Below are 23056 nucleotides of genomic sequence, written 5' to 3' on the forward strand. Positions count from 1 at the left end.
CCACACAGCCAGTGGCAGCAGCACCAAGGTCTTGTCTGAGCTTAGTGGCCGATGCGTCGGGCTCTGAGCCCTGAGTCTCCACAAACTCTTTGGCTGGTGACCTACTTTGCCTCTCTGCGCCTCACTTTTTTTTTTTTTTATTTTTATTTATTTGAAAGACAGTTACAGAGAGGAGGAGAGAAAGGTCTTCCGCCCATTGGTTCATTCCCCAAATGGCCGCAATGGCCAGAGCTGCGCTGATCCAAAGCCGGGAGCCAGGAGCTTCCTCCAGGTCTCCAATGCAGGTGCAGGGGCCCAAGCATTTGGGCCATCTTCTACTGCTTTCCCAGGCCATAGCAGGGAGCTGGATCGGAAGTGGAGCAGCCAGGACTCGAACCAGTGCCCATATGGGATGCTGGCACTGCAGGTGACGGCTTTACCCGCTACACCATAGTGCCAGCCCCTCATGCACTTTTTAGTAAGGTCCAGGGAAGCGTTGGTGCGGGGTGTGTCATGTTGCAATCACAATGTATTAGCTACCAAGAGGGGCCTCCAGGGTCCGTGGAGGAGCCGGCATTGTGGTGCAGTGGGTTGAGTCCCTGCTTGCAATGATCCGAATCCCAGCACTGGCTCGAGTCCCAGACGCTCAGCTTCTGAGTCAGCTTCCTGCTACGGCACCCTCGGGGCAGCAGCCCAGGTATGCAGGCCCCTGCTCCTCAGATGGGAGACCTGGAGGGAGCGCTTAGCTTCTCCCTGGTCCAGACCCAGCTGTTGTGGCCATCAGGGAGTGAACCAGTGGATGACAGAGCTCTCTCTCTCTCTCTGTTGACTCTTTTTGAAAAGTTGGTGGGAAAACTCTGTAGAGATCTGTGGTTTTATTGCACCACGATAATGCATCTTTCCATTCCATTTCCCACTGGCTTTCTGAAGTCTCCTGCAATGACTCCCAGTTTGACTTTGGAGACACTGGTGCCACCTCCTCCCTCACCTGCCCCAAGTCTCTGTCGCCCTCCCCGACACCGCTGGCTGGCTCAGGGCCCCCGGTGGCCCCTGTACCAGGTCTGCTGCCCCAGTGATGGAGTTGCTGGGCCACACATCCTGCTCCCTGAGTCCCTTGAGGGCTGGGGCTCTTGGCCACTGCTCTGTCCCAGCGCCCAGCACGGGACCCGGGACCCAGCACTCGCAGCTGCTCCTTGAATGTTTATTGAATGTGTAAAGCAGTGGGCGTGGTGCCCCCACCAGCCCCTGGGGAGTACAGGCTTCCGAATGATAAACACAGCCCCCCACAGCAACGGGGCGGTCCTCGCTGTCCGTGAACACACGGTGGTCCGCAGCCAGGCCCCGGCTGCCCAATGTCCGCCTTCCCCCAAGCGGCCCCCTCTGGGGGCCTGGGTCCAGGGAGCCGGGACCTTCCCTGCTGCGCCCCCGCACCTCCGCGCACGCGCTCTGGGGCAGGGGCAGGAGTGGCGAGCGGGAGGCGGAGGAAGCGGAGGGCGGTCTGGTCCGAGACGTGGAGGCTATCACAACAGTTCCCGTCCGCTCGTTGTCTTGTTGACTTTGGAGAGGCCTTCCCGGAACCCAGAGTCCGTCATTCTGGAGCACACAGCGAGGCGGCTGTCCTGAGCCTGAGCGCAGCTGGCCACGGCCACCCAGCTCCGCCCCACAGACGCTTTGGCCACGCCCACTCCAGCCCAGGGCCTCCACCCCCCAGCAGCCCTGGCCTCCCTCCCTTCCCCAAGGGGGTCTGGCTGAGTCCCCCTCGAGAATAGCCTGTCCTCCCCTAGTTGCCCTAATCTGGACTCTCCCACCCCAGTTGCTCAAGACACGCCCACCTTGAGCTGTCAATCACTGTCCCTCTGCCGTCACAGCCTACACAAACCTATCCCACAGCTGCCCCTTCCCACCCCACTTGCCTGCTCAGCTCCACCTCCAACCGGGAGCTATCCGGCCCCGCCCCTAGAGCCGCCCCACCCCGTGCCCCGCCCCTAGGGCGCACATTTGTTCTATCTGCAGGTCCTCCCCACCTACCTGCTCAGCTCCACCTCCAACCTGAAGCTGTCCAGCCCCGCCCCAGGTCCCGCCCTCTTTCCAGGCCCCGCCCCTAGGCCTGGGACTCACACTTGCTCCATCTGCACGCCATCCTCCACCCCTGCCTGCTCAGCTCCACCTGCATCCGGAGCTGTCTGGCCCCGCCCCAGGCCCCGACCCCAGGCCCGGGACTCACACTTGCTCCATCTGCACGCCATCCTCCCCCACTGCCTGCTCAGCTCCACCTGCATCCGGAGCTGTCCGGCCCCGCCCCAGGCCCCGCCCCCTCTCCAGGCCCCGCCCCCAGGCCTGGGACTCACACTTGCTCCATCTGCACGCCATCCTCCCCCACTGCCTGCTCAGCTCCACCTGCATCCGGAGCTGTCCGGCCCCGCCCCCTCTCCAGGCCCCGCCCCCAGGCCCGGGACTCACACTTGCTCCATCTGCATGCCATCCTCCCCCTCTGCCTGCTCAGCTCCACCTGCATCCGGAGCTGTCCGGCCCCGCCCCAGGCCCCTCCCCCTCTCCAGGCCCCGCCCCCAGGCCCGGGACTCACACTTGCTCCATCTGCACGTCCTCCTCATCCTCCTGGGGCAGCTGCAGGTACGGGTTGTTCCCTGCAGGCTGGAACTTGTAGCCGGTGAGCACAAAGAAGGCCAGTGTGGAGCCCTCCACCAGGAGCTGGGGACAGGGGCGGAGAGAGAGTGGGCGGTGGGCGGTGGGCAGTGGGCAGTGGGCAGTCCGTGACCCACCGCCCGCGGTCACCGCCCTGGCGCTGTGTGGCCCGGCCCGCCACCCGCGGTCACCGCCCTGGCGCTGTGTGGCCCGGCCCGCTGCCCACGGTCACTGCCCCGGCGCTGTGTGGCCCGTCCCGCCGCCCGCGGCCTCCCGCTGGGGCCCACCTGGTACAGCCACTGCCACTGGAAGGGCACGGCCACGCGCAGCAGGATGGCAATGATCCGTGTGAAGTAGATGTAGCAGATGACCTGCGGGGGCACAGGCGGGCGTGGGCGGGTGCGGCGCAGGCTGGGCCCTCCCCCTGCCCATGGCCCCTCCTGGGCGACAGTGGACTCCTACCATGACGTAGTAATGCCGGAACAGCTTAAGCTTGGCCAGGTTCACTGCCACTGCGGGGGAGGGCACACGCAGAGGTCAGGCGTGGGGCTTCAGAGGGGAAGGGGAGGCCAGAGGGAGGCGTCCAGAGGCAGAGGCGCCAGGGGGCGCATCCCGGGGGTTCCCCCCAAGAAGGGTCCGGCGGGTCCTCACCTTTCCCGTCCGTGCCGGAAGCGTCCTGGAGGTGCCGGATGGACCTGGGGCCGGGTGGGGGACACGGGGTAGGGTCAGCACTGACGCGGCGCACAGGGATGGGGGCGGGGCTCAGCCCGCGGAGCGGGGGCGGGGTCCTCACCAGACCACCGGGAAGAGGATGGCGCCGCAGCACACCAGGTCCACCAGGAACAGGATCTCCTTCCAGAGCCCGTAGTCGCCGGCGCCTTCCTCCCGCGACTCCACCACGATGTAGGCCACGTTGGCCAGCACCTGCGCGCAACCGGCAGGGTGCATGCGTGGGTGGGCGCCCCCGCCCCACCCCCCACCTACGCCCTGGGGGGGGGGGGCGCGCGCGCTCCGCGCCGCACCTGCAGGGGAATCACGATCCCGAAGATCTTCTTCTCCTTGTCCGACAGCACGTACTTGACGAAGGCCCAGCCGGAACCAATCAAGGCGATGGTGATGAAGAGCAGCGCGCCCTTCAGCCTGGGAGGCGGTGGGGATGAGGGGAAGCCCGCCTCCCTGCCCCCCCCACCCCGCACGGGAGAGACCCCGCACTCACAGGTGGGTGATGTAGTGCATGACGGCTAGCCCCTCGATGGGGTGGCCCTGGCTGTTGATGAAGTAGTAATTGATCTGCAGGAGGGGAGGGGGACAGGGCGGGGGGCAGGTTAGGGACGGGGGTGTGGCCAGGAGGCAATGGGGTGGCAGGTTAGGGACGGGCGCGGCATCACTGGGGGGTGTGGCCAGGAGGCGAGGGGAACAGGAGGGGGGCAGGTTGGGGTGGGGGTGTGGCCAGGAGGCGAGGGGAACAGGAGGGGGGCAGGTTGGGGTGGGGGTGTGGCCAGGAGGTGAGGGGGGGCAGGTTAGGGGCGGGGGTGTGGCCAGGAGGCGAGGGGGAACAGGAGGGGGGCAGGTTAGGGGCGGGGGTGTGGCCAGGAGGTGAGGGGGAACAGGAGGGGGGCAGGTTAGGGATGGGGGTGTGGCCAGGAGGCAATGAGGGGGGCAGGTTGGGGAAGGGGCCAGCACCGCCGAGGGCGTGGCCAGGAGGCAATGGGGGGGCACGTTGGGGACAGGGCCAGCACTGCTGAGGGTGTGGCCAGGAGGTGATGGGGGGCTGGGGGGTGGCCAGAGAGGTGAATTAACTGCGGGTTCCAGTCAGGCATGGTGGGGGGGTCGCAGAGGAATAGATAGGCCCGGAGGTGGACAGCTCCACCGGCTGGGCCGAACAGTGGAAGGGGACACACAGGTGACACGGATGGACTGCTGGCTGCAAGGATGCAGAGGAGGGACACGGGGACAGGGATAGTGGACTTCCCAAGCTTGGGGTCTGCAGAGGTTTGGGCGTGGCCTGGCTGGGCTCCACCCCCACCCCCGCCTCAGGTGCTTACGCTGTGGAAGAGGAGGGAGACGCTCTTGGTAAACGCCAGGGCCGCCATGAGCCAGTGGATCTTGAAGACGTTGTACCTGGCAGGGCGGCGAGAGGGAGAAGGGGCGGTGGGCATCAGGCCAGGGGCGCGCAGGGGAGGGGTGAGGGGTGAGGGGCACCGGCATTACGTGTTCCTGCAGAGGACGCACACCCAGAAGATGCCTGCGGCCAGGAAGCAGGCGGACATGACCAAGTAGAGCTTGAAGAGGGGGATTTCCGCCGCTGACAGGAAGCCCTCCGGGTTCTTCTCCCGGATCATCACCTGGGGCAGGGGGAGGTGGCAGAGGGTCGCAGGGCCCCAGCTGCAGACAGGGAGGGCCACAGGTCTCCAGCTCCCGCACTGCCCAGCAGGGGAACTCACCCCATCTGAGCCTCAGTGTACCCCACCTCCCACACGGGCTGCTTCCAGGACCCCCGCACACACCGAGGCCACTGATGCCCAAGTCCCTTCTGTAAAGCACGGAGTCTGCACACACCCTCCTGGCTACCCAAGTCACCCCTGGCTGTCTGGGTACCTGCTAAAGTGTCGTGTCAATAGCCCTACACTCTATGCGGCTCAGGGGACGACGACAGGGGAAAAACACCCATGTGTTCAGTACAGATGTAACCCCCACCAAGTATTTTCAATCCACGGTTGGCAGAACCCAGATACGCAGTGGAGCTGGCTGTGACGTCCCAACTCCCGTTTCCTACAAATGCTACCAGGAGGATTTTATGAAGCTAAACTTGGCATGGGGCTTCTGCTCTCAGCCCAGCTGGTCCCCAGCATGCCCCTCCCCCATCCGCCTGCCCCTCCACATGAGCCCACCCCACCCTCCCTCCATGTGTGCACCCCCATCAGCCTGCCCCTACACATCAGCTCACCCTGCCCTCCCCCAGCCTGCCCCGCCCCCATCAGCCCACCCCACCCTTCCCCAGCCTGCCCTGCCCCCATGGGCCCACCCTGCCCTCTCCCAGCCCGCCCCCTCACATGCCCCCATCGGCCTGCCCCACCCCCATCAGCCCACCCCACCCTTCCCCAGCCTGCCCTGCCCCCATGGGCCCACCCTGCCCTCTCCCAGCCCGCCCCCTCACATGCCCCCATCGGCCTGCCCCACCCCCATCAGCCCACCCCACCCTTCCCCAGCCTGCCCCGCCCCCATCAGCTCACCCTGCTCTCCCCCAGCCCGCCCCCTCACACGCCCCCCATCGGCCTGCCCCACCCCCATCAGCCCACCCTGCCCTCTCCCAGCCTGCCCCACCCCCATCAGCCCACCCCACCCTTCCCCAGCCTGCCCCGCCCCCATCAGCTCACCCTGCTCTCCCCCAGCCCGCCCCCTCACACGCCCCCCATCGGCCTGCCCCACCCCCATCAGCCCACCCTGCCCTCTCCCAGCCTGCCCCACCCCCATCAGCCCACCCCACCCTTCCCCAGCCTGCCCCGCCCCCATCAGCCCACCCCACCCTTCCCCAGCCTGCCCCACCCCCATCAGCCCACCCAACCCTTCCCCAGCCTGCCCTTACACATCAGCTCACCCTGTCCTCCCCCAGCCCGCCCCCTCACGTGCCCCCCATCGGCCTGCCTCAGCCCACCCTACCCTTCCCCAGCCTGCCCCACCCCCGTCAGCCCACCCTGCCCTCCCCCAGCCTGCTGTGCCCCAGCCTGCCCCGCCCCCACCCTGTCGCCCTCCCCCAGCTGGCCGGGCCCTCCCCTCCGGCTCACTGTGAGGTCGAATGGATGCTCCTGCCCGGGCTTGGAGTTGTGGCAGTTGTGGAAGTTGAGACTGTACTGGCCTTCCTCGTCCCGGGAGCCGATCACCACGTGGAACTGGTGGGGCAGGGGAGGTGTCAGCTTGGGGGGAGGGGAAGGGCAGGTGGGGTTTGGGGGGCTGCGGACACTCACGCTGAAGTTGTACGTGTTGTTGAGGTGGCCCAGGCCCAGCACCAGCTCCTTGTCTTTCGCACCGGGACCCTGGGGGAGACAGTCCTCCATGAGCCGGCCTTTCCACCTGGCCCCTGGGGGCGGGGCAGGCCTGCCTCCCTCCCGCCTGGCTCCCCTGAACCTGAGACACTGCAGGTGTATTGCTGGCAGCTGTGGTCGCTGTGGGAAACAGGTGGATGGTTTTAAGCAGTGGACTGCGCCGGGGACAGTGGGAGAACAGCCAGGACACCCCACCCTGCCTGCATGGCCAGCCTGACTCACCGCTGTCCACCCTGGCGCTGGCCGTGGCCTCTGGCTTCGGGAGCTCCGATCTGGGCGGCACTTCGGGCAGAAGCCCAGGAGAGATGAACAGCTTCTTCTGCTCCCCATACTTCTGTACCTGGACCCTGGGGTAGGGGGGCGAGGGGCGGGGAGACTGAACTCGGCAGGTGCCCAGTGCATCTCCAAAAAGTTCCAGCACCTGCCCACCGCCCATCCAAGCTGGTGGTGCATTCCCCTGCTGCCTGCACCACCTTTTAGTTGTCATTTCTTCTCTTGCTCCTCCTAATTCACTAAGGCATTTGGGAAAAAGTAGTGTCAACAGATAGCAAGAAGCAAGGATTATATCTGTAGAGAAACAATAGGAAGGCGGCCTGGAAGGCGGCCCTTTGTCTAGGAGGCGGCACCAAGGACACATTGTATCTAAAGAAAGGTGACACACTGTATCTAAAGAAAGGCAACACATTGTATCTAAAGAAAGGCAACACAGTATCTCCAGTCTGCCTGCCCCAGTGTGATCCCAGTCTTTGGATCTGCGCGTGGTTGTAGGACAACAGCAGCCAAGCATCTAGGATGCCACGGGGGTGCCAGGATTCATTTCCTGGCTCCTGGCTCCAGCTTCCTGTCAGTGCCAACCCTGGGAGGCAGCAGGTGCTGGGTGAAGCAGCCGGGTCCCTGCCGCCTTGCCCAGGGGCCAGCTGTCCTGGGCACTGATGGAGCCCCCCAGTGCCAGGGCCTGGGATCTGCCAGGTACCATGCGTTTGAGCTATTTGGCAAGTGTGGGCGCCGCTCACTGATTCTCCCAGCAACCCCCCGTCTTCCCGGTTTCTGTCCCGAGACCCCTCCCTCTCTCCTGACCCCCACACTCCCCCATCAGAAGGCTTGAAGGTGAAGTGGAAACCGACTGGCTTCCTCCCAGTGGGCATCAGTGCCTCTCGTTTGAGCCGGCCAGCTCAGCTCCGTGTGGCTGTCACGGCCGGGAAGCTCCGCCCCTTGCCCCCCCCCCCCCCCGACTCACTTCAGGTCCTTGGTGTTGATGAGGAACAGGACCAGGAAGCTGCTACTGCTACTGTTTCGCTGGAGAAGGCAGTCTTGGGAGTCCCGGGCCTGAGGAGTGGGCGACAGGGCGGCCCTGGTTACCCCCACGCTGCTTCCCTCCTCATCCTCCCGCCTCTGGGACAGACCAGGGGAGACAGATGACCCCTCCCCTCTCCCAGTCCCCCACCCTGCACTCACGGAGTAGGAGCGGAGGCTGCCAGACCGGACTCGGCTCAGACTGAAGCCCACCTGGGAGGCAGGAGAAGGGGCAGGATGCAGAGGCCCCCACCATCCCTCAGCGGCAGGGAGAGGGGACCTCACATGTGTTAGCGCCTGCGCGGTCCCCAGATCCCACTCGCCCCAGTTTCCCAAAGCCCAGCCCCCGCAGCCTGGAGGTCGGTCCCTCGGGGAGGCGGCCTCACCCGTCCACCCTCCACGGAGATGACAGAAGCTTGGATCAGAGTCTGGGCCCTCCACTTGCAGGGGGTGTGGCTCTGAGCTCGACCCCTGCCGCTGCCCCTGCCCCTGCCCCTGCCTGCGGCCGGTCCTATCCTCTCGGAACTGGGTGCAGGGGTGTCTCAGGGCCTCCCTGAGGGGACCTGTGGCGATGGCCTTGCAGTGGGGACCTCTGTCCAGCAGGCATCCACAAATGATGTCAGAAACTGGGGCTGTCTTGTCTGTCAGTGTCACCCCGTTCTTACAGTCTAGCAGCCGGTGCAGTCTCAAAGAGGCCAAGGGACTCGCTCAAGATCGGCACTCTGTGTGTGTGCACGTGTGTGTGCACATGTGTGTGGCTGTGTTGATGTGTGTGCGTGCATGTGCATATGTGCATTGGACTGTGTATGCTGGTGTGTTTGTTGGTGTGTGCAGGTGTTGGGTTGTGTGTATTGGTGTTGGGGTGTGTGTGTTGATATATGTATCTCAATATGTTGAGTGTGTGTGTTGGTGTGTGTGTGCATGTTGGGCTGTGTATGTGAGCTGGGGGGTGTTGGTATTGTGTGCTGGTTTTGTGTGTGCATATGTATGTTGAGTGTGTGTTGGTATGTGTGAGTTGGAGGGCTGTGTTGTGTGTGTGTTGGCATGTGTACATGAATTAGGGGTGTGTGTTGGTGTGTATGTGTTCAGAGAGGTATGTGTTGTGTGTGTGCATGGTGGGCTGTGTATGTGAGTTGGGTGTGTGTGTGTTGGCGTGTGTGTGTGTTGGTCTGTGGGGGTGTGCATGTTGGCATGTGTGTATGTGTTGGGCTGTATATGTGACTTGGGGGCTGTGTTGGTGTGTATTGGCATGTGTGTGTGTGTTAGCGTGTGTATGTGACTTGGGGGCTGTGTTGGTGTGTGTGTTGGCAGGTATGTGTGTTGGCATGTATATGTGAGTTGGGTGTGTGTGTGTTGGTGTGTATGTGGTTAGGCAGGTATGTGTTGGTGTGTGTGTGCATGGCAGGCTGTGTGAGCTGGGTGTGTGTGCATGTTGGGGTGTGTGTGCATGTTGGCATGTATATTTGACTTGGCTGTGTTGGTGTGTGTTGGCATGTGTGTGCATGTTGGCGTGTGTGCGTGACTTGGGGGCTGTGTTGACATGTGTGCGTGTTGGTCTGTGGGGATGTGTGTGTTGGTGTGTGTATGTGACTTGGGGGCTTTGTTGGTGTGTGTATTGGTGTGTGTGTTGGCATGTGTTGACATGTGTGTGTATGTGGCTTGGTGGGCTGTGTTGGTGCGTGTTGGCGTGTGTGCGTGACTTGGGGGCTGTGTTAGTGTGTGTGTGCATATTGGTGTGTGTATGTGGCTTGGTGGGCTGTGCTGGTGCATGCTAGCGTGTGTGCATGACTTGGGGGCTGTGTTGGCATGTGTGTGCATATTGGCGTGTGTATGTGACTTGGGGGCTGTGTTGGCGTATGTGTGTGTGTTGGCATGTGTGTGTGCCTTGGGGGCTGTGTTGGTGTGTGTGCGTGCCTTGGGGGCTGTGTTGGCGTGTGTGCGTGACTTGGGGGCTGTGTTGGCATGTGTGTGCATATTGGCGTGTGTATGTGGCTTGGTGGGCTGTGCTGGTGCGTGTTGCGTGACTTGGGGGCTGTGTTGGCGTGTGTATGTGACTTGGGGGCTGTGTTGGCGTATGTGTGTGTGTTGGCGTGTGTGTGTGCCTTGGGGGCTGTGTTGGTGTGTGTGCGTGCCTTGGGGGCTGTGTTGGCGTGTGTGCGTGACTTGGGGGCTGTGTTGGCGTGTGTGTGCATATTGGCGTGTGTATGTGGCTTGGTGGGCTGTGTTGGTGCGTGTTGGCGTGTGTGTGTGCCTTGGGGGCTGTGCTGGTGTGTGTGTGTATTGGCGTATGTACGTGACTTGGGGCTGTGTTGGCGTATATGTGCGTGTTGGTGTGTGTATGTGCCTTGGGGGCTGTGTTGGCATGTGTACGTGACTTGGGGGCTGTGTTGGCGTGTGTGTGCATGTTGGTGTGTGTATGTGGCTTGGTGGGCTGTGCTGGTGCGTGTTGGTGTGTGTGCGTGCCTTGGGGGCTGTGTTGGCGTGTGTGTGCATATTGGCGTGTGTATGTGGCTTGGTGGGCTGTGTTGGCGTATATGTGCGTGTTGGCGTGTGTATGTGGCTTGGTGGGCTGTGCTGGTGCGTGTTGGCGTGTGTGCGTGCCTTGGGGGCTGTGTTGGCGTGTGTGCGTGACTTGGGGGCTGTGTTGGCGTGTGTGTGCATGTTGGTGTGTGCATGTGGCTTGGTGGGCTGTGCTGGTGCGTGTTGGTGTGTGTGCGTGTCTTGGGGGCTGTGCTGGTGTGTGTGTGTATTGGCGTATGTACGTGACTTGGGGCTGTGTTGGCGTATATGTGCGTGTTGGTGTGTGTATGTGCCTTGGGGGCTGTGTTGGCATGTGTACGTGACTTGGGGGCTGTGTTAGCGTGTGTGTGCATACTGGTGTGTGTATGTGGCTTGGTGGGCTGTGCTGGTGCGTGTTGGCGTGTGTGCGTGCCTTGGGGGCTGTGTTGGCGTGTGTGCATGCCAGGCGTGCTCTGGAGCGTGGCACCTGCTTCCTCCTCGGGCAAGCTCCTCACCAGCGGGGACCTCTCTCCCGTCTCCTCCAGGCCCAGCCGCAGGAGGCTCAGCTCCACCTCCAGGGAGCCGTTGGTGTAGAAGCCGAAGCTGTTCAGCTGGATGTCCGCTCGCTTCTCCCCCTGCCGGAGACCAGGGAGGCAGCTCAGACTTCCGCTTCCCGCCTGCCACGGGGCTCTGGGCCCCAGTGCTTAGACAGCCCGGGAGCGAGTCAGGAGAGGCCGTGCCGGGGGACCGAGGACAGCGTGGCCCTGGATGCCCTGAGCGCGGACCTGAGCGTCCAGGAGGACAATCGGGGGGCGCCTGGACGCCCCCCGCTGCGGAACGAGCCCGGGACCCCAGGCAGCGTCCAGGGACCCCCACCCCCTCGGTCCTCGAGCGGCGCCAGGGCTCCCCAGCGTCTCCAAAGCGGCCACAGGAATTTAAAGGGCTAAGAGCCGGGGGAGGGGGGGGTCCCAGGAGATGGCGCCCCCCGCCCCCCACCATCCCGGCGGGGCCGGCCAGGCAGCTCCATCCGCAGGGAGAGAGGGGGATCTCGGGACGGGACCACTCGCCCGGCAGTGGGGGGCGCCGGGCCGCTCCATCCCGCAGAAGGTGCGGGGGAGGTCGGACGAGACCACTTAAGCCGGGGGCTTCTCTGGGACAGCCTCGCGCCCCCCGCCCCCGACCGTCCCGCGGCGGGCCTCACCGTCAGCGCCAGCCGGTGGATGCGCCCGGAGCAGCTGCCCCACAGCAGCAGCAGCAGGAGCCCCTGCCCCCACTCCGCGGGGCTCCCGCGGCCGAGCCCCCTCCTCTCGCTCCCTGCCATCTCTGGAGCTGCCGCCTCCCCTGACACCGCCTCTGACGCCCCCAGGCCCGCCTCCGGGGGAGCCAATCGCCGCACGGTGGGGCCAGGCTCTCCGGACTTTCCAGCCCGTTGAACCAATCATCGATGGCCTCTTCTCAAACCCGCGCCTACGTGACACCAGACGGACAGCACCAGTTCCGAATGGAAGACGTGATACCACGTAGCCCCGCCCCCACGCTCACCAATCACCAGAAAGATCGTCCCGGATATAGCATGATAAGCAGTCCGCCTAACCAATTAGAGCGCAGCTGGCATCCTGCTCTTGAAGCGGAATTCCTCCACCTAACTCTTAACGGTCTAAGACTACACTACCCAGAATGCAGCCAGGAACAGACGAGGGCCACCGAGCACCCAGAAACTACATTTCCCAGCACGCCCCAAGGTCGGACTTCCGCTTCTCACCCTGTGGGACGTGGCTCCCGGCCAGAGCTCTGGCTCTTGGTAAACACACGCAGTCTGTTGAGGCCTGTCCCGTTCTCCTAATCTTCCTGGTCCACGGAGGTTACATCGCGACCCGAGGATGACCTGTGACCTATGACCTCCGCCTCCGCCTCCGCACGAGGACACTGGAGGCTCACTCCGGATCCCCGACGGTTTCCCCTAGCTGCAGCCGGACCCCGAGTTCAGCCTAAAACCTTGGCTCTTCCCCCGCCCCGCCCCGCCCCGCCCAGCCTTTGGGGCTGAGACCCCCGCCCCAACCGTGGTGCTGACCTGGGCTGGGTGTCCCACCAGAGCCGAGCCCCGGTCTCACACGGAGCCGCGAAACCAACCCACCGGGTGCAGCCGCCGGCAGGTGTCCCTGCGCCCTCCGGTCCCTCTGGGGCCCAGACCCCACCCCTGCAGCTCCAGAGAAGGCAGGAGCTGGGGGCCGGGGGCCCGCAGGGCCGCTCCCTTTTATCCTGGCGCCTCGAGGGGACTTACGAGATGCGGACCCTTCTAGGGGGGGGAGGGCGCGGGCGTCCGGGACTCTCGGGGGCCTCGGTGGGCGAAGCTGGACAGTGGGCAGGTGCAGGCAGACTCGGGCCGGAGGGAAAAGCCTGGGCCCCGCGTCCCAAGGACAGCCCGTCCTCGGGTTCCCCTGGGGAGGGAAGGCAGGATGCGGTGGGGGCGCTAATGGACCTGGCAGGATCGAAGTCCTCCATCCGCCCTGCGGCCGGAGGGACCTGACCATTAGTGGGACGAACGTCCACGCCTGGAGCCGGGCCGGGGTGACCTCGGGTTCTGCCTGCAGCACCGTGCAGGGACGACTTCTCGGGCTTGGGGCTTTTCCTGTCCGGGTCCTTTAAGGAACGATCGAAAGGAAAGGCCCGTCTGGGGCGGGGGAGGGGCGTGGTGGGTGGAGAGGGGCCCTCGGGGATTTGAAAATGGGCGGGGGTCCTTTTAAGAGGGGGCGTGGCGCCCTTTGGGCCCCGCCTCCCCGGGCCCCGCCCGCGGTCTCCGCGCAGGGCAGGGGGCGGGGAAAAGCGAGCGGGGGCGTGTCCCAGCCGGGTGGGCGTGTCCGGGGCGGGCGGGGCGGGGTCGGCGCGCCGCCCCGGGCCGAGTCTCGGGGCGGAGGGTGGCGGGCGGCGGCGCCGGCGGCGGCGGGAGCAGCATGGATTGGGGCACCGAGTTGTGGGTGAGTCCGATCGGCGCCTCTCCAAGTTCCGTCTGCTCGGGTTCGGACTCCCCCTCCCCTTTTGTCCCCAGCGGACCCCAGCGGGGGCTGCGGGGGGGCCTCCGCGCTTCCCCTCGCACCGAGCCGAGGGTCTCTGGGCGCCACCGACGCAACGAGTTTCTGGGGGGCGTCACGGAACCCCCGCGGCGGGGGGCGAAAACCCACCTCGCAGGGCGGCCCGGGGAAACTGAGGCACGGGGCCGCGAGCGCGACGGGCCGGAGTCCCCAGGCCAGGCCGGGGCGGCCGGGCGAGGTCACCTATTTTGGGCGTCCCGGCGCGGCCCGCGGCTTATCTTACGGCCCCTGGGTCCCTGCCCGCCGCCCGCCTGTCCGGCTGGCCGTCCCGTGTCCCACGTGGGCCCCGCCAGGGCCGCCCACCTCCCAGGAGCGCCCGGGAGGCTGAGGGCGCCCTCGGAGGGGGAGGGGGCTGCGAGCCCGGGCCCCAGCGATCTTCCAACCCTGCCCTCCCCGGGCCCGGGAAGCCCCAGGGTCGCTCCAGGTCCGGGCCGGACCTAAGACCCCTCCCCTCTCCGGGAGCGGCGAGTGCCTGCGTCTCCGCCCGCACCCTGGTCCCGCACCGTCGGCTCTTCTCCGGGAGCCCGTGGGGAGATGGAGGCGCGCGTGGGGTGCGGCGGGGGGCGCTCGGGGCCTGCCCCCGGGCCCTGCGGGCCCCCAGCTAGCGGCCAGGGATCCCTGCCCTGACTCACGCCGGGCAGGCCGGATTTTCCGGAATCTGGGGGGGATTAGGGGAGCCGGGCGCGCGCGGGGCGGGGGGGTGGACGGTTGTGCAGGGGAGTGGCCTCGCCCCGCTCCACGCCCCTCTCGGCCGCTCGGAGACGGAGACCCCGTCGTCCGGCTGGGGCCCTTTCCCGGGAAGGGGAGGGGGTTCCCGCCAGTTTCCTGCCGGCCCCCGCGCCACTCCGGGGCGGTGCCTGGAAGCCCCTCCTCCGCCGAGCGCGGGGGCCCTGGAGCCGGGCGCGCCGCGAAGTCCCTAGGTCGCGACCCGGGCCCTGCCGTCCCCTCCCCCCCGCCAGGATCAGTTCGAGGTCCTGGAACGCCACACGCAGTGGGGGCTGGACTTGCTGGACCGATACGTAAAGTTCGTCAAGGAGCGCGCCGAGGTGGAGCAGGCGTACGCCAAGCAGCTGCGGTGAGACCCGGAGGGCTGGAGACCCCGTGGCCCGGCCGGGCCGGGTAGGGGGCGGCCGCGGCTCAGGGCGCTCAGTCATCCCGCCTCTGTCTCCCCTTAGGAACCTGGTGAAAAAGTACCTGCCCAAGAGGCTTCCCAAGGATGACCCCGAATCCAAGTGAGGCTGGGGCCGGGGCACGGGGCTAGGCTGCCGGTGGGGGGGCCGCGCGGGGTTCCCTGGCTCGGCTTCTGTCTTTCCTACCTGTTACACGGGGAGGCCCGAGCACTTGTAGAGTGAGTGACCTTGGGCCTGCGGCTTTGGGGCCTCAGTTTTCCTCATCTGAGAAGTGGGCGTGGGAACGGAGCCACTTGTCCTGTTCTGCTCAGGTGAGGCTGAGGGGAGTTTGCCCAGGACTCAGGACCGCGGTCCCCTGCCTGTCCTAACTGTCCCGGGAGCGCTTGACTTTATTCTGAGTTCCTCACTGCAAAATCCAAAAAGTTCTGGGCATCAGCAGTGTGTTTGGTGAGCTGCTAGCCACCTCCAACGTAGGTGAGGCGAGATTATGGTGGCTTTATCTCGCTGGGTGTAAATGCAGCCTTCCCTGGGCACTGTGTCTCAAAATACTTGAATTTTCAAAATCACCTGTGCACTGAACATGCGCAGTCCCACCCCTGTGCTGCTAGTCCCTAAATGATACAGTGTAGCACTCACCTTGTCTAGGAGGCTATGTCAGCTACAGGTGATTTAAGGTGTACAGGAGGGGGCGAGGTAGCCGAGAACACTATGCAGCTTACTTTTTAGAATGCATGGGAGACCAGGAGGAAGCACCTGGCTCCTGGCTTTGGATCGGTGCAGCGCCAGCCGTAGTGGCCACTTGAGGGGGTGAACCAACAGTAGGAAGACCTTTCTCTCTGTCTCTCTCTCTCACTTTCTAACTCTGCCTGTCCAAAAAAAAAAAAATACATTGATTATTTACAGGAAAGCAAGCACGAGATCTCTATCTGCTGGGTTTATACTGCACATGTCTACAACAGCCAGGACTTTGGGGGGAGGGGCTAGAGAGAGAGATCTCTTCCATCTGCCGGGGACAGCCAGGCTGGGTCTCCCACGTGGCCGGCAGGGCCATCACTGCTGTCTCCCAGGGTGCGCATTCCCAGGAAGCTGGAATCAGAAGTGGACCTGGGATTTGAGCTCATGCACTCTGATGTGGAATGCCAGCGGCCCAGGGAGCGCCTTAGCCTGTTGCTAGTGAGGATTTTGGATCCTCCCGGGGTCCTGGAGGCATTGCCCTCCCCTCTACCCCGGGGGATTCTGATGCTGTCACCATTAATACCTCCACAAAGGGCGATTAGTCAGGGTGCAGCCCCAGCCCCACTGGGGCAATGCACACAAGTTCCAAAACCTGTGCCTCTCCTTTCGAAGACTCGAAAATCTCCCAGTTCCGCAGTGCACCTCACTCCCCGGTAGCGCGTGAGGGATGTGGACCAGAACTTGCCACTGCTTCGGGATGGGTGTCTTGGGGGCTTTATCCCACCTGGAGGTGGTGGTGGGGAGTCCGGGGGTGGGGCTCTGACTCCCTGTCCCCGCCTCCCCCACGTCTCCCAGGTTCAGCCAGCAACAGTCCTTTGTGCAGATTCTGCAGGAGGTGAATGACTTTGCGGGCCAGCGGGAGCTGGTGGCCGAGAACCTCGGGTTGCGCGTGTGTCTCGAACTGGCCAAGTACTCGCAGGAGATGAGGCAGGAGAGGAAGATGGTGAGGGCTCCGCGCCCTGGGTCTGGCCGGGGCCGGGGGCCGGGGGGCCGGGGGGCCGGGGTGGGGCTTCGGGAGGACCCTGGTAAAAGTCTCTCGCGGCTCCTCTCCCCCTAGCACTTCCAGGAGGGCCGGCGGGCCCAGCAGCAGCTGGAAACCGGCTTCAAGCAGCTGGAGAATGTGAGTGTGCCGGCTGGCGGGGGCCGCGGCTCCGGAGGCAGTGGCCCGAGCTGCCCTCCCTGCCTGGCCGCGACTGCCTGTCCCCCCCGCCCCCCGCCCCCCGCCCCAGGCGTGTCCCCCACTGTGCTCAGTGACCCCCATCTTGGGGACAGGCAGCTCCTTCACTCCGCTTCCGTCCCTTGTGCAGAGCAAGCGCAAATTCGAGCGAGACTGCCGCGAGGCGGAGAAGGCGGCTCAGACCGCGGAGCGCCTGGACCAAGACATCAACGCTACCAAGGCGGACGTGGAGAAGGTGCGTGCGCATGCGCGGAGCCCGGCCCCGGACTCCGGGCATCTGGATGGGGCGGAGGCCCCTGACGCCTGCCCGCCCCGCCCTTCAGGCCAAGCAGCAAGCGCACCTGCGCAGTCACATGGCCGAGGAGAGCAAGAACGAGTACGCGGCCCAGCTGCAGCGGTTCAACCGCGACCAGGCCCACTTCTATTTCTCACAGATGCCCCAGATATTCGACGTGAGTGCCCCAGGCTCCCACGCCTTCCTTAAAAAAAAAAAAACGAACAAAACAACAAAAAACCCAACTCTTACTCATACGTCAAAACCCCAGCTGCCCGGTTCCCCAACTCCGGGATTGCAAGGGAGCCAGACATGCAGGAAGGACCGGTGTGCTTTCTGCTCCAGTGACTCCTGTGTGCCACAGATGTTTCTCTGTCCTTTGGGAACTCCTGCTCATCCTTTCGAAGCCCCAGCTCTTCCGATCCCTCCGAGAAGGCTCGAGTTTAACCCTGTCTTCTCGAAGGCTACTCCTGGCCCTGGGAGGGTCTTTGCTGGGTCTAGCTCTGCTCCGTTTCCCACTGCCACTCCTTGCCTGGCTGGAGTGGGGAGGCTTTCCCGGCTCCCTAGGCAAGGGGCATCCTCTGAGATGCCCCCCCTCCCCACCCTGTGCCCCCACCGGCCTTGTGTCTCTCCCTGAACTGCATCGGGTGGGAATCTGGTTGCATCTGGGTCTTTTCCACCAGACCGGGCTTGGGGCTGGGGCCAGCGCGAGGAGCATCCCCGTGTTTGCTGAGTGAGTCACCCAGGCCACCTCTGCCCCTTCCAGAAGCTGCAGGACATGGATGAACGCCGCGCCTCCCGCCTGGGCGCCGGGTACGGGCTCCTGTCTGAGGCTGAGCTGCAGGTGGTACCCATCATTGCCAAGTGCTTGGAAGGCATGAAGGTGGCTGCCGAAGCCGTGGACGCCAAGAATGTGGGTGCCTCATCTGGGTCCCATGGGCCGAGAGCCGGGCACAGGGGAGGAGAAGAGGCGCGTCCTCCAGCCCCTCCCCTGACTGCCTCCCCCCCCCCCCCCGTCCCTTCCCCCAGGACTCACAGGTCCTCATAGAGCTGCACAAGTCTGGCTTTGCCCGCCCTGGCGATGTAGAATTTGAAGACTTCAGCCAGCCCATGAACCGCGCGCCCTCGGACAGCAGCCTGGGCACCCCCGCGGACGGGCGGCCGGAGCTCCGCGGCCCTGGCCGCAGCCGGGCCAAGCGCTGGCCCTTCGGCAAGAAGAGCAAGGTGGGGGCCGGGGCCCGTGAGTGGGGACAAGGGGGGCCCCCACTGACTCAGCCCCAGCTGCCTGAACGCCGAGTCCCGGGCAGGAATTTTCCTCTTGGCTGCTGGCCCGGGCTGGAGGGAAGGAAGGCGAGCGGGCGGGCCCATCAGCCTGGGAGTCCCCGGAGGCTGGGGGGACCAGTGTGTGTGTGTGTGTGTGTGTGTGTGTGTGTAGCAGGGGCAGCCTGTGGCGTCTGCCTGCTGTTCTCAGAATGGGAGGAGAAGACCTGCTTGTGGAGTTCAGGGCTGGCCCGAGGGCTTGAGACACCACCTCCTAGAAGCCCCCCGGGGTTTCCTCCAATGTCCTGGTGGCTCCCTGGGCCACCACGTCCGATGCTCTTTTTCCCCCTTGGGTGTTTTGGCTTTCGGTGTTGGGCATACACCTGGACACTCCTAGTCCGTGCCTTTGACAATGCTCCCTCTCGGCCGACCTGGGGTCCCTTCATCCGATACTGCTTTTGATTTCTCCTTGGAGACCACCCCCACTCCACGGACACCTGCGGGCCTCTGGCTGCCCGCCCCCCTCCACCCCCCATGATGCTTCCACCTTGGAGCCCTCTCTCAGCTCGCCCGCCCTCTGGCTTCTGTGTCTGAGACCTCATTGGCCGCCTGCATGTTGCTCCCGCCCTCTAGACTGTGAGCCCAGAAAGCCTGGTGGAGACCAGCTGCAGCCCCAGGGGGCCTCCTTCCAGGAGAGGGGGGGGGCAGGGTCTGGCCTTTGGGCTCACAGCCTCACACCCTCCCCACCACCCCTGGCATTTCTGTGTTCACTCTTGCACGCATTTTCTGTGTGTGATCATACATCTTAAGTTGTGTTTTCCTTACCGTGTTTTTTCTTCTTTTTTTTTTTATCTTTCTCCATTTTTTCTTTCTGGCCTCTTTCCATCCTCTTCTACCTCCTCCCATGTCCCGGGACCCACCTCTCCCCCCGGCCCCCGCCGGTAGCTGCGTTCCCCTCCCCTCTCCCCACTGGGGGGTTCCCTGCCCCCGGCATTGCCTAACGGGCCCCCATCCCCCCGCTCCGGCCTCGACCCCCTGGCCCTATTGAGCGAGATCAGTAAGTCGGTCAAACCGCGGCTAGCGTCCCTCCGCAGCCTCCGAGGTGGCCGTGCGGTAAGTGAGGCCTCGTGGGGGAGGCCGTCCCAGCCTGCCCGGCGGCCGGGTGGGGGGACCCTGGGCTCGCTTCCTGCGGCCGGCTGGGCCCCCCTTTCCTGCTTGGCTCCGTGCATGGCCGTGCCCCGCCCCCCGCAGAACCTCAGCCGGGGCGGGGGGAGTGGACTCTGAAGAGTGTGCAGAGCGGCCTGGACGCTGAGAGTCCAGGGTCCCAGCCATCGTCCTCTCCCCCCTCCCCCACCCTCCGCAGACCGTGGTGACTGAGGATTTCAGCCACCTGCCCCCAGAGCAGCAGAGAAAGCGGCTCCAACAGCAGCTAGAAGAACGCAGCCGTGAGCTACAGAAGGAGGTGGACCAGAGGTAGGGTGGGAGGCCGGCTGGGAGCAAAGCCCAGCAGCCAATGGCGCTGCTTAGGGGGTCTTCAGACACCTCCCCCGCACTGGGACCAGAGTTCCTTCCCGTTCTGTATGCATTTATTTGAAAGGCAGAGTTACAGAGAGAGGGAGAGGAGAGAGAGAGAGAGAATCTCCCATCTGTTGGGTCACTCCCCGAATGGCTGCTATGATCGGGGCTGGACCAGGCTGAAGCCAGGAGCTCCATCCGGGTCTCCCACGTGCCTGCAGGGGCTCAGGGACCTGGGCCGTCCTCTGCTGCCTTCCTAGGTGCATTAGCAGGGAGCTGGGCTGGAAGCCGAGCAGTGGGGACTTAGTGGGTCTTAGACCCCAAATCCTAGCTGGGCGAATCTCCTGGCACATTAGAAAAGTTTCCCACGATGCATAGCCATGTGAATGCTTAAAAATGGCCACAACAAATGTCATGGGATAACCATGTAGCCATCATTAAAAAAAAAAAATCAACGTTTTTTTTTTTTAAGCGGAGAAAACACGCATGCATACCCTCAGTCCTGTTGTTCCAACAATGCAAAGATGGTTCAATACCGCAAAAATCGATCCATCTAATCACCACGTTCATTGGCTAAAAGAAAAAAAAATGAAGCAAATGGGTATCCATCAGATGGCTCAGACACTTAAAATATTAACAATAAAAACCTCGGCCAGTGTGGAAAAGAAGAAAAACTTTACTCACTGTTTCCAAGCAAGAAGACTCTCTTCCCAGTCTTGTTATGTAACAGGAAGCAGGCAGCCAAATTATATTTTTGCCGTTTGCTTATGACCTCTTGGACAAAACAATTCGTGCTGCTGTCGGGTTTCGCTGGAGCCCTGGGGCTCCTGGTGTTCGGCGTGGAGAGGCCGAAGAGGCTGTGGCCGGGCGGCTCTTAAGTTCCAGCTCTGTCCCCATCGGCTGCCACCCACCCACCTCGGATGCCTCAGTTTCTTCTGTACCATGGTCGGATCAGGGAGGCCGCTGAGCCCGGAGCTGCCTGTTCCTGTACGCACTTCAAAAACTGGTGGAAAAATGGGATTGACAGCCACGTTTGTTTTTGGTGCGTGATCATTTTTTTTTTAAATCCAGTTTTTTCAAAATACACACTTTCCGTAAGCATTTTGGAGACGGCTAAACATGTGTTGCACCAAAGTTGATGTATCTTTTAATTCCATCTTCCACGAAGCTTTTTTTTTCTTTTTAAAGATTTATTTATTTGAAAGGCAGACAGACAGAGAGCGGGCAAGCCTCTGTTCTCTGGCTCACTCCCCAAGTGGCTGCAACAGCCAGGGCTAGGCCAGGTGGAAGCCAGGAGCTGGGAGCTCCATTAGGGTCTCCCACGTGGGTGCAGGGCCCAGGCACTTGAGCCATGGCTGCTGCCTCCCAGGGTCTGCACTAGCAGGGAGCTGGAGTCAGGAGCTGGAAGCAGGTGTCAAACCCCAGGCCCTCTGATGTGGGATGTGGGTGTCTTGACCGCCCAAGCTTGTCTTTTCGTTCCTCTTTTCTCGAACTTTTTGGACATATTCCCTATCTCCATTTTCAGGATGAGCACACTGAGGCCAGGGTTTGATAACATAGCCCGAGATCACTGCTCCCGGAACCTGGGCAGACGAACCTTAACATTTGAGTTCTTGAATCTGTCCTAGCTTGACAACAACAAAACCCTGAATTTTTGCCCTTTAAGTTTGCAGAAAAGATTTTATCAATTTGAAAGGCCGAGTGATAGAGAGCTCTTCTAATCTGAGATTTACTCCCTAAATAGCCACAAAGACCAGGGCTGGTCCAGGCTGAAGCCAGGAACCAGGAGCTCCATCCAGGTCTCCCATGAGGGCGGCAGGAACTTCTCCACTGCCTTCCCAGGTGCATTATTCCAGAGGTGGACCAGAAGCAGAGCAGCTAGGGCTCGAACCCATGCTCATATGGGATGCTGGCATTACGGGTGGCGGCTTCACCCACTGTGCCACAGCGCCGGCCCCCGATTCTTTCTTTTTCTCGCGGAATAATTGTACGGAACACAGCGTATTGTACAGAACAGCATCCGTGCTTTGCCTGTGCAGTCACCGGGGACCCCGCTCTCTCATCTGTCCATCTTGTCCTAGGGAAGCCCTAAAGAAGATGAAGGACGTGTACGAGAAGACCCCCCAGATGGGGGATCCCGCCAGCTTGGAGCCCCAGATCGCAGAAACCCTGAGCAATATTGAAAGACTGAAGCTGGAAGTGCAGAAGTATGAGGTAAGCCGAGATCTGGGGAGAGGCCCAGCTGAGTCACCGCCTGGGGGACCGGGGAGGGGGGTAGGCCCCAGCTGTTTCTCATCACCGGCTTGGGTGTGCAAGGGTGAGCTCAGGGCTGACCCCGGAGCCCTGCCCTGGGCCTGACGGATGCTGGGACCCCCTCCTTCCAGGCCTGGCTGGCGGAAGCTGAAAGCAGAGTTATAAGCAACCGAGGGGACAGCCTGGGCCGGCACACGCGGCCCCCGGATCCCCCCAGCAGTGCCCCACCGGCGGACAGCGACAGTAACAAGAGCGGATCCCAGGAAAACAAGGGGAGGTGAGTGAAGCGGCGGTGGCGGGGTGGGGGTGGGGGATGGGAGTGGCCCCGGGGAGGGCGGGCTCCCCTTGACCTGCCGCACCCCTCCCCAAGCAGTGTGCCAGAGGCGCCCTCGGAAGAGGCTCAGGACGGCCCCATCTACACGGAGTTCGATGAGGATTTTGAAGAGGAGCCCGCGTCCCCCATAGGCCACTGCGTAGCCATCTACCACTTCGAAGGTGGGGCTGGCCTGTGCGGGCTAGGGATGGGAGCATCCCTGGCCGCGTCCTGACCCCCCCCCCCCCACCTGCTCCATAGGGTCCAGCGAGGGCACCATCTCCATGGCCGAGGGGGAGGACCTCAGCCTCATAGAAGAAGACAAAGGAGACGGCTGGACGCGAGTCAGAAGGAAACAGGGGGGCGAGGGCTACGTGCCCACTTCTTATCTCCGGGTCACACTCAACTGAACCTTGCCAGAGGCGGGAAGAAGTGGGGGGTGGCAGCTGCTGCTTCTGGGCCACAGAGGGGGGCCCCAGGACCTATGCACTTTATTTTTCTGCCCCTGTGGCTTCAGCTGAGACCTGTGTAACCCGCGCCCCCCCACACCCCAACCTCCCCAGTGCCACCTGTCACCCAGACAGACCCGCTGTGCCTTCTACCGTCGGATGTACATACTCATGTTCCAAGTCTTCCTGCCTCTCGGCGTGGGCCGTTGTTTTATATTATATAAAAAATATTATATAAAATTCTGGGCATCCGCCTTATTTTAGGGGATATAGGTCCTGGGGCTGGGGGCCTCAAAATCCCCCTTCTTCTGCAAGCCACACAGCGGGGAGGAAGAGGGGGAGGTGAGCTCGGAGGCCACCTTGGGCAGGCCCCACCCTTTCCAGGGCTGTGGCTTGATCCCTGG

The 23056-nt window shown here is 63.4% G+C and overlaps 2 protein-coding genes across 15 annotated transcripts; one reads left to right on the forward strand and one right to left on the reverse strand.

The window, feature by feature from the left end:
- Positions 1-1166: 1166 nt before the first annotated feature.
- GPR108 (G protein-coupled receptor 108) lies at positions 1167-13091 on the reverse strand. 6 transcript variants are annotated; one of them, XM_070058775.1, is made up of 19 exons: positions 12739-13091; positions 12220-12421; positions 10973-11092; positions 8121-8171; positions 7903-7991; positions 6888-7012; positions 6748-6785; positions 6588-6656; positions 6408-6512; positions 4834-4967; positions 4668-4743; positions 3839-3912; positions 3645-3762; positions 3416-3546; positions 3274-3317; positions 3085-3134; positions 2910-2993; positions 2564-2688; positions 1167-1572 (listed from the first exon to the last, which is right to left on the reverse strand). In XM_070058775.1, the coding sequence occupies exons 10-19, from the start codon at positions 4962-4964 to the stop codon at positions 1500-1502; spliced, it is 906 nt and encodes a 301-aa protein (XP_069914876.1). In that variant the 5' UTR covers positions 4965-4967; positions 6408-6512; positions 6588-6656; positions 6748-6785; positions 6888-7012; positions 7903-7991; positions 8121-8171; positions 10973-11092; positions 12220-12421; positions 12739-13091; the 3' UTR covers positions 1167-1499. The 6 variants fall into 6 exon arrangements, with proteins under 6 accessions (XP_069914876.1, XP_051685263.1, XP_069914877.1 ...); XM_051829303.2 differs by having other exon boundaries at positions 12529-13091; XM_070058776.1 differs by having other exon boundaries at positions 12937-13086.
- On the forward strand, positions 11887-22892 carry TRIP10 (thyroid hormone receptor interactor 10). Of its 9 annotated transcripts, none has more exons than XM_051829289.1 (15): positions 11887-12258; positions 14506-14621; positions 14722-14778; positions 16207-16354; positions 16469-16531; positions 16719-16823; positions 16912-17040; positions 17629-17775; positions 17892-18086; positions 19068-19235; positions 19486-19595; positions 21719-21851; positions 22022-22167; positions 22261-22385; positions 22465-22892. In XM_051829289.1, exons 1-15 carry the CDS (start codon positions 11902-11904, stop codon positions 22611-22613), a joined length of 2148 nt encoding a protein of 715 aa, XP_051685249.1. In that variant the 5' UTR covers positions 11887-11901; the 3' UTR covers positions 22614-22892. The 9 variants fall into 9 exon arrangements, with proteins under 9 accessions (XP_051685249.1, XP_051685250.1, XP_051685251.1 ...); XM_051829290.1 differs by having other exon boundaries at positions 22264-22385; XM_051829297.2 differs by lacking the exon at positions 11887-12258 and adding an exon at positions 12644-12671.
- Positions 22893-23056: the final 164 nt, after the last annotated feature.

Source organism: Oryctolagus cuniculus, chromosome 16 (genome assembly GCF_964237555.1).
Source record: "Oryctolagus cuniculus chromosome 16, mOryCun1.1, whole genome shotgun sequence".
In the NCBI taxonomy this organism is placed as follows: Eukaryota; Metazoa; Chordata; class Mammalia; order Lagomorpha; family Leporidae; genus Oryctolagus; species Oryctolagus cuniculus.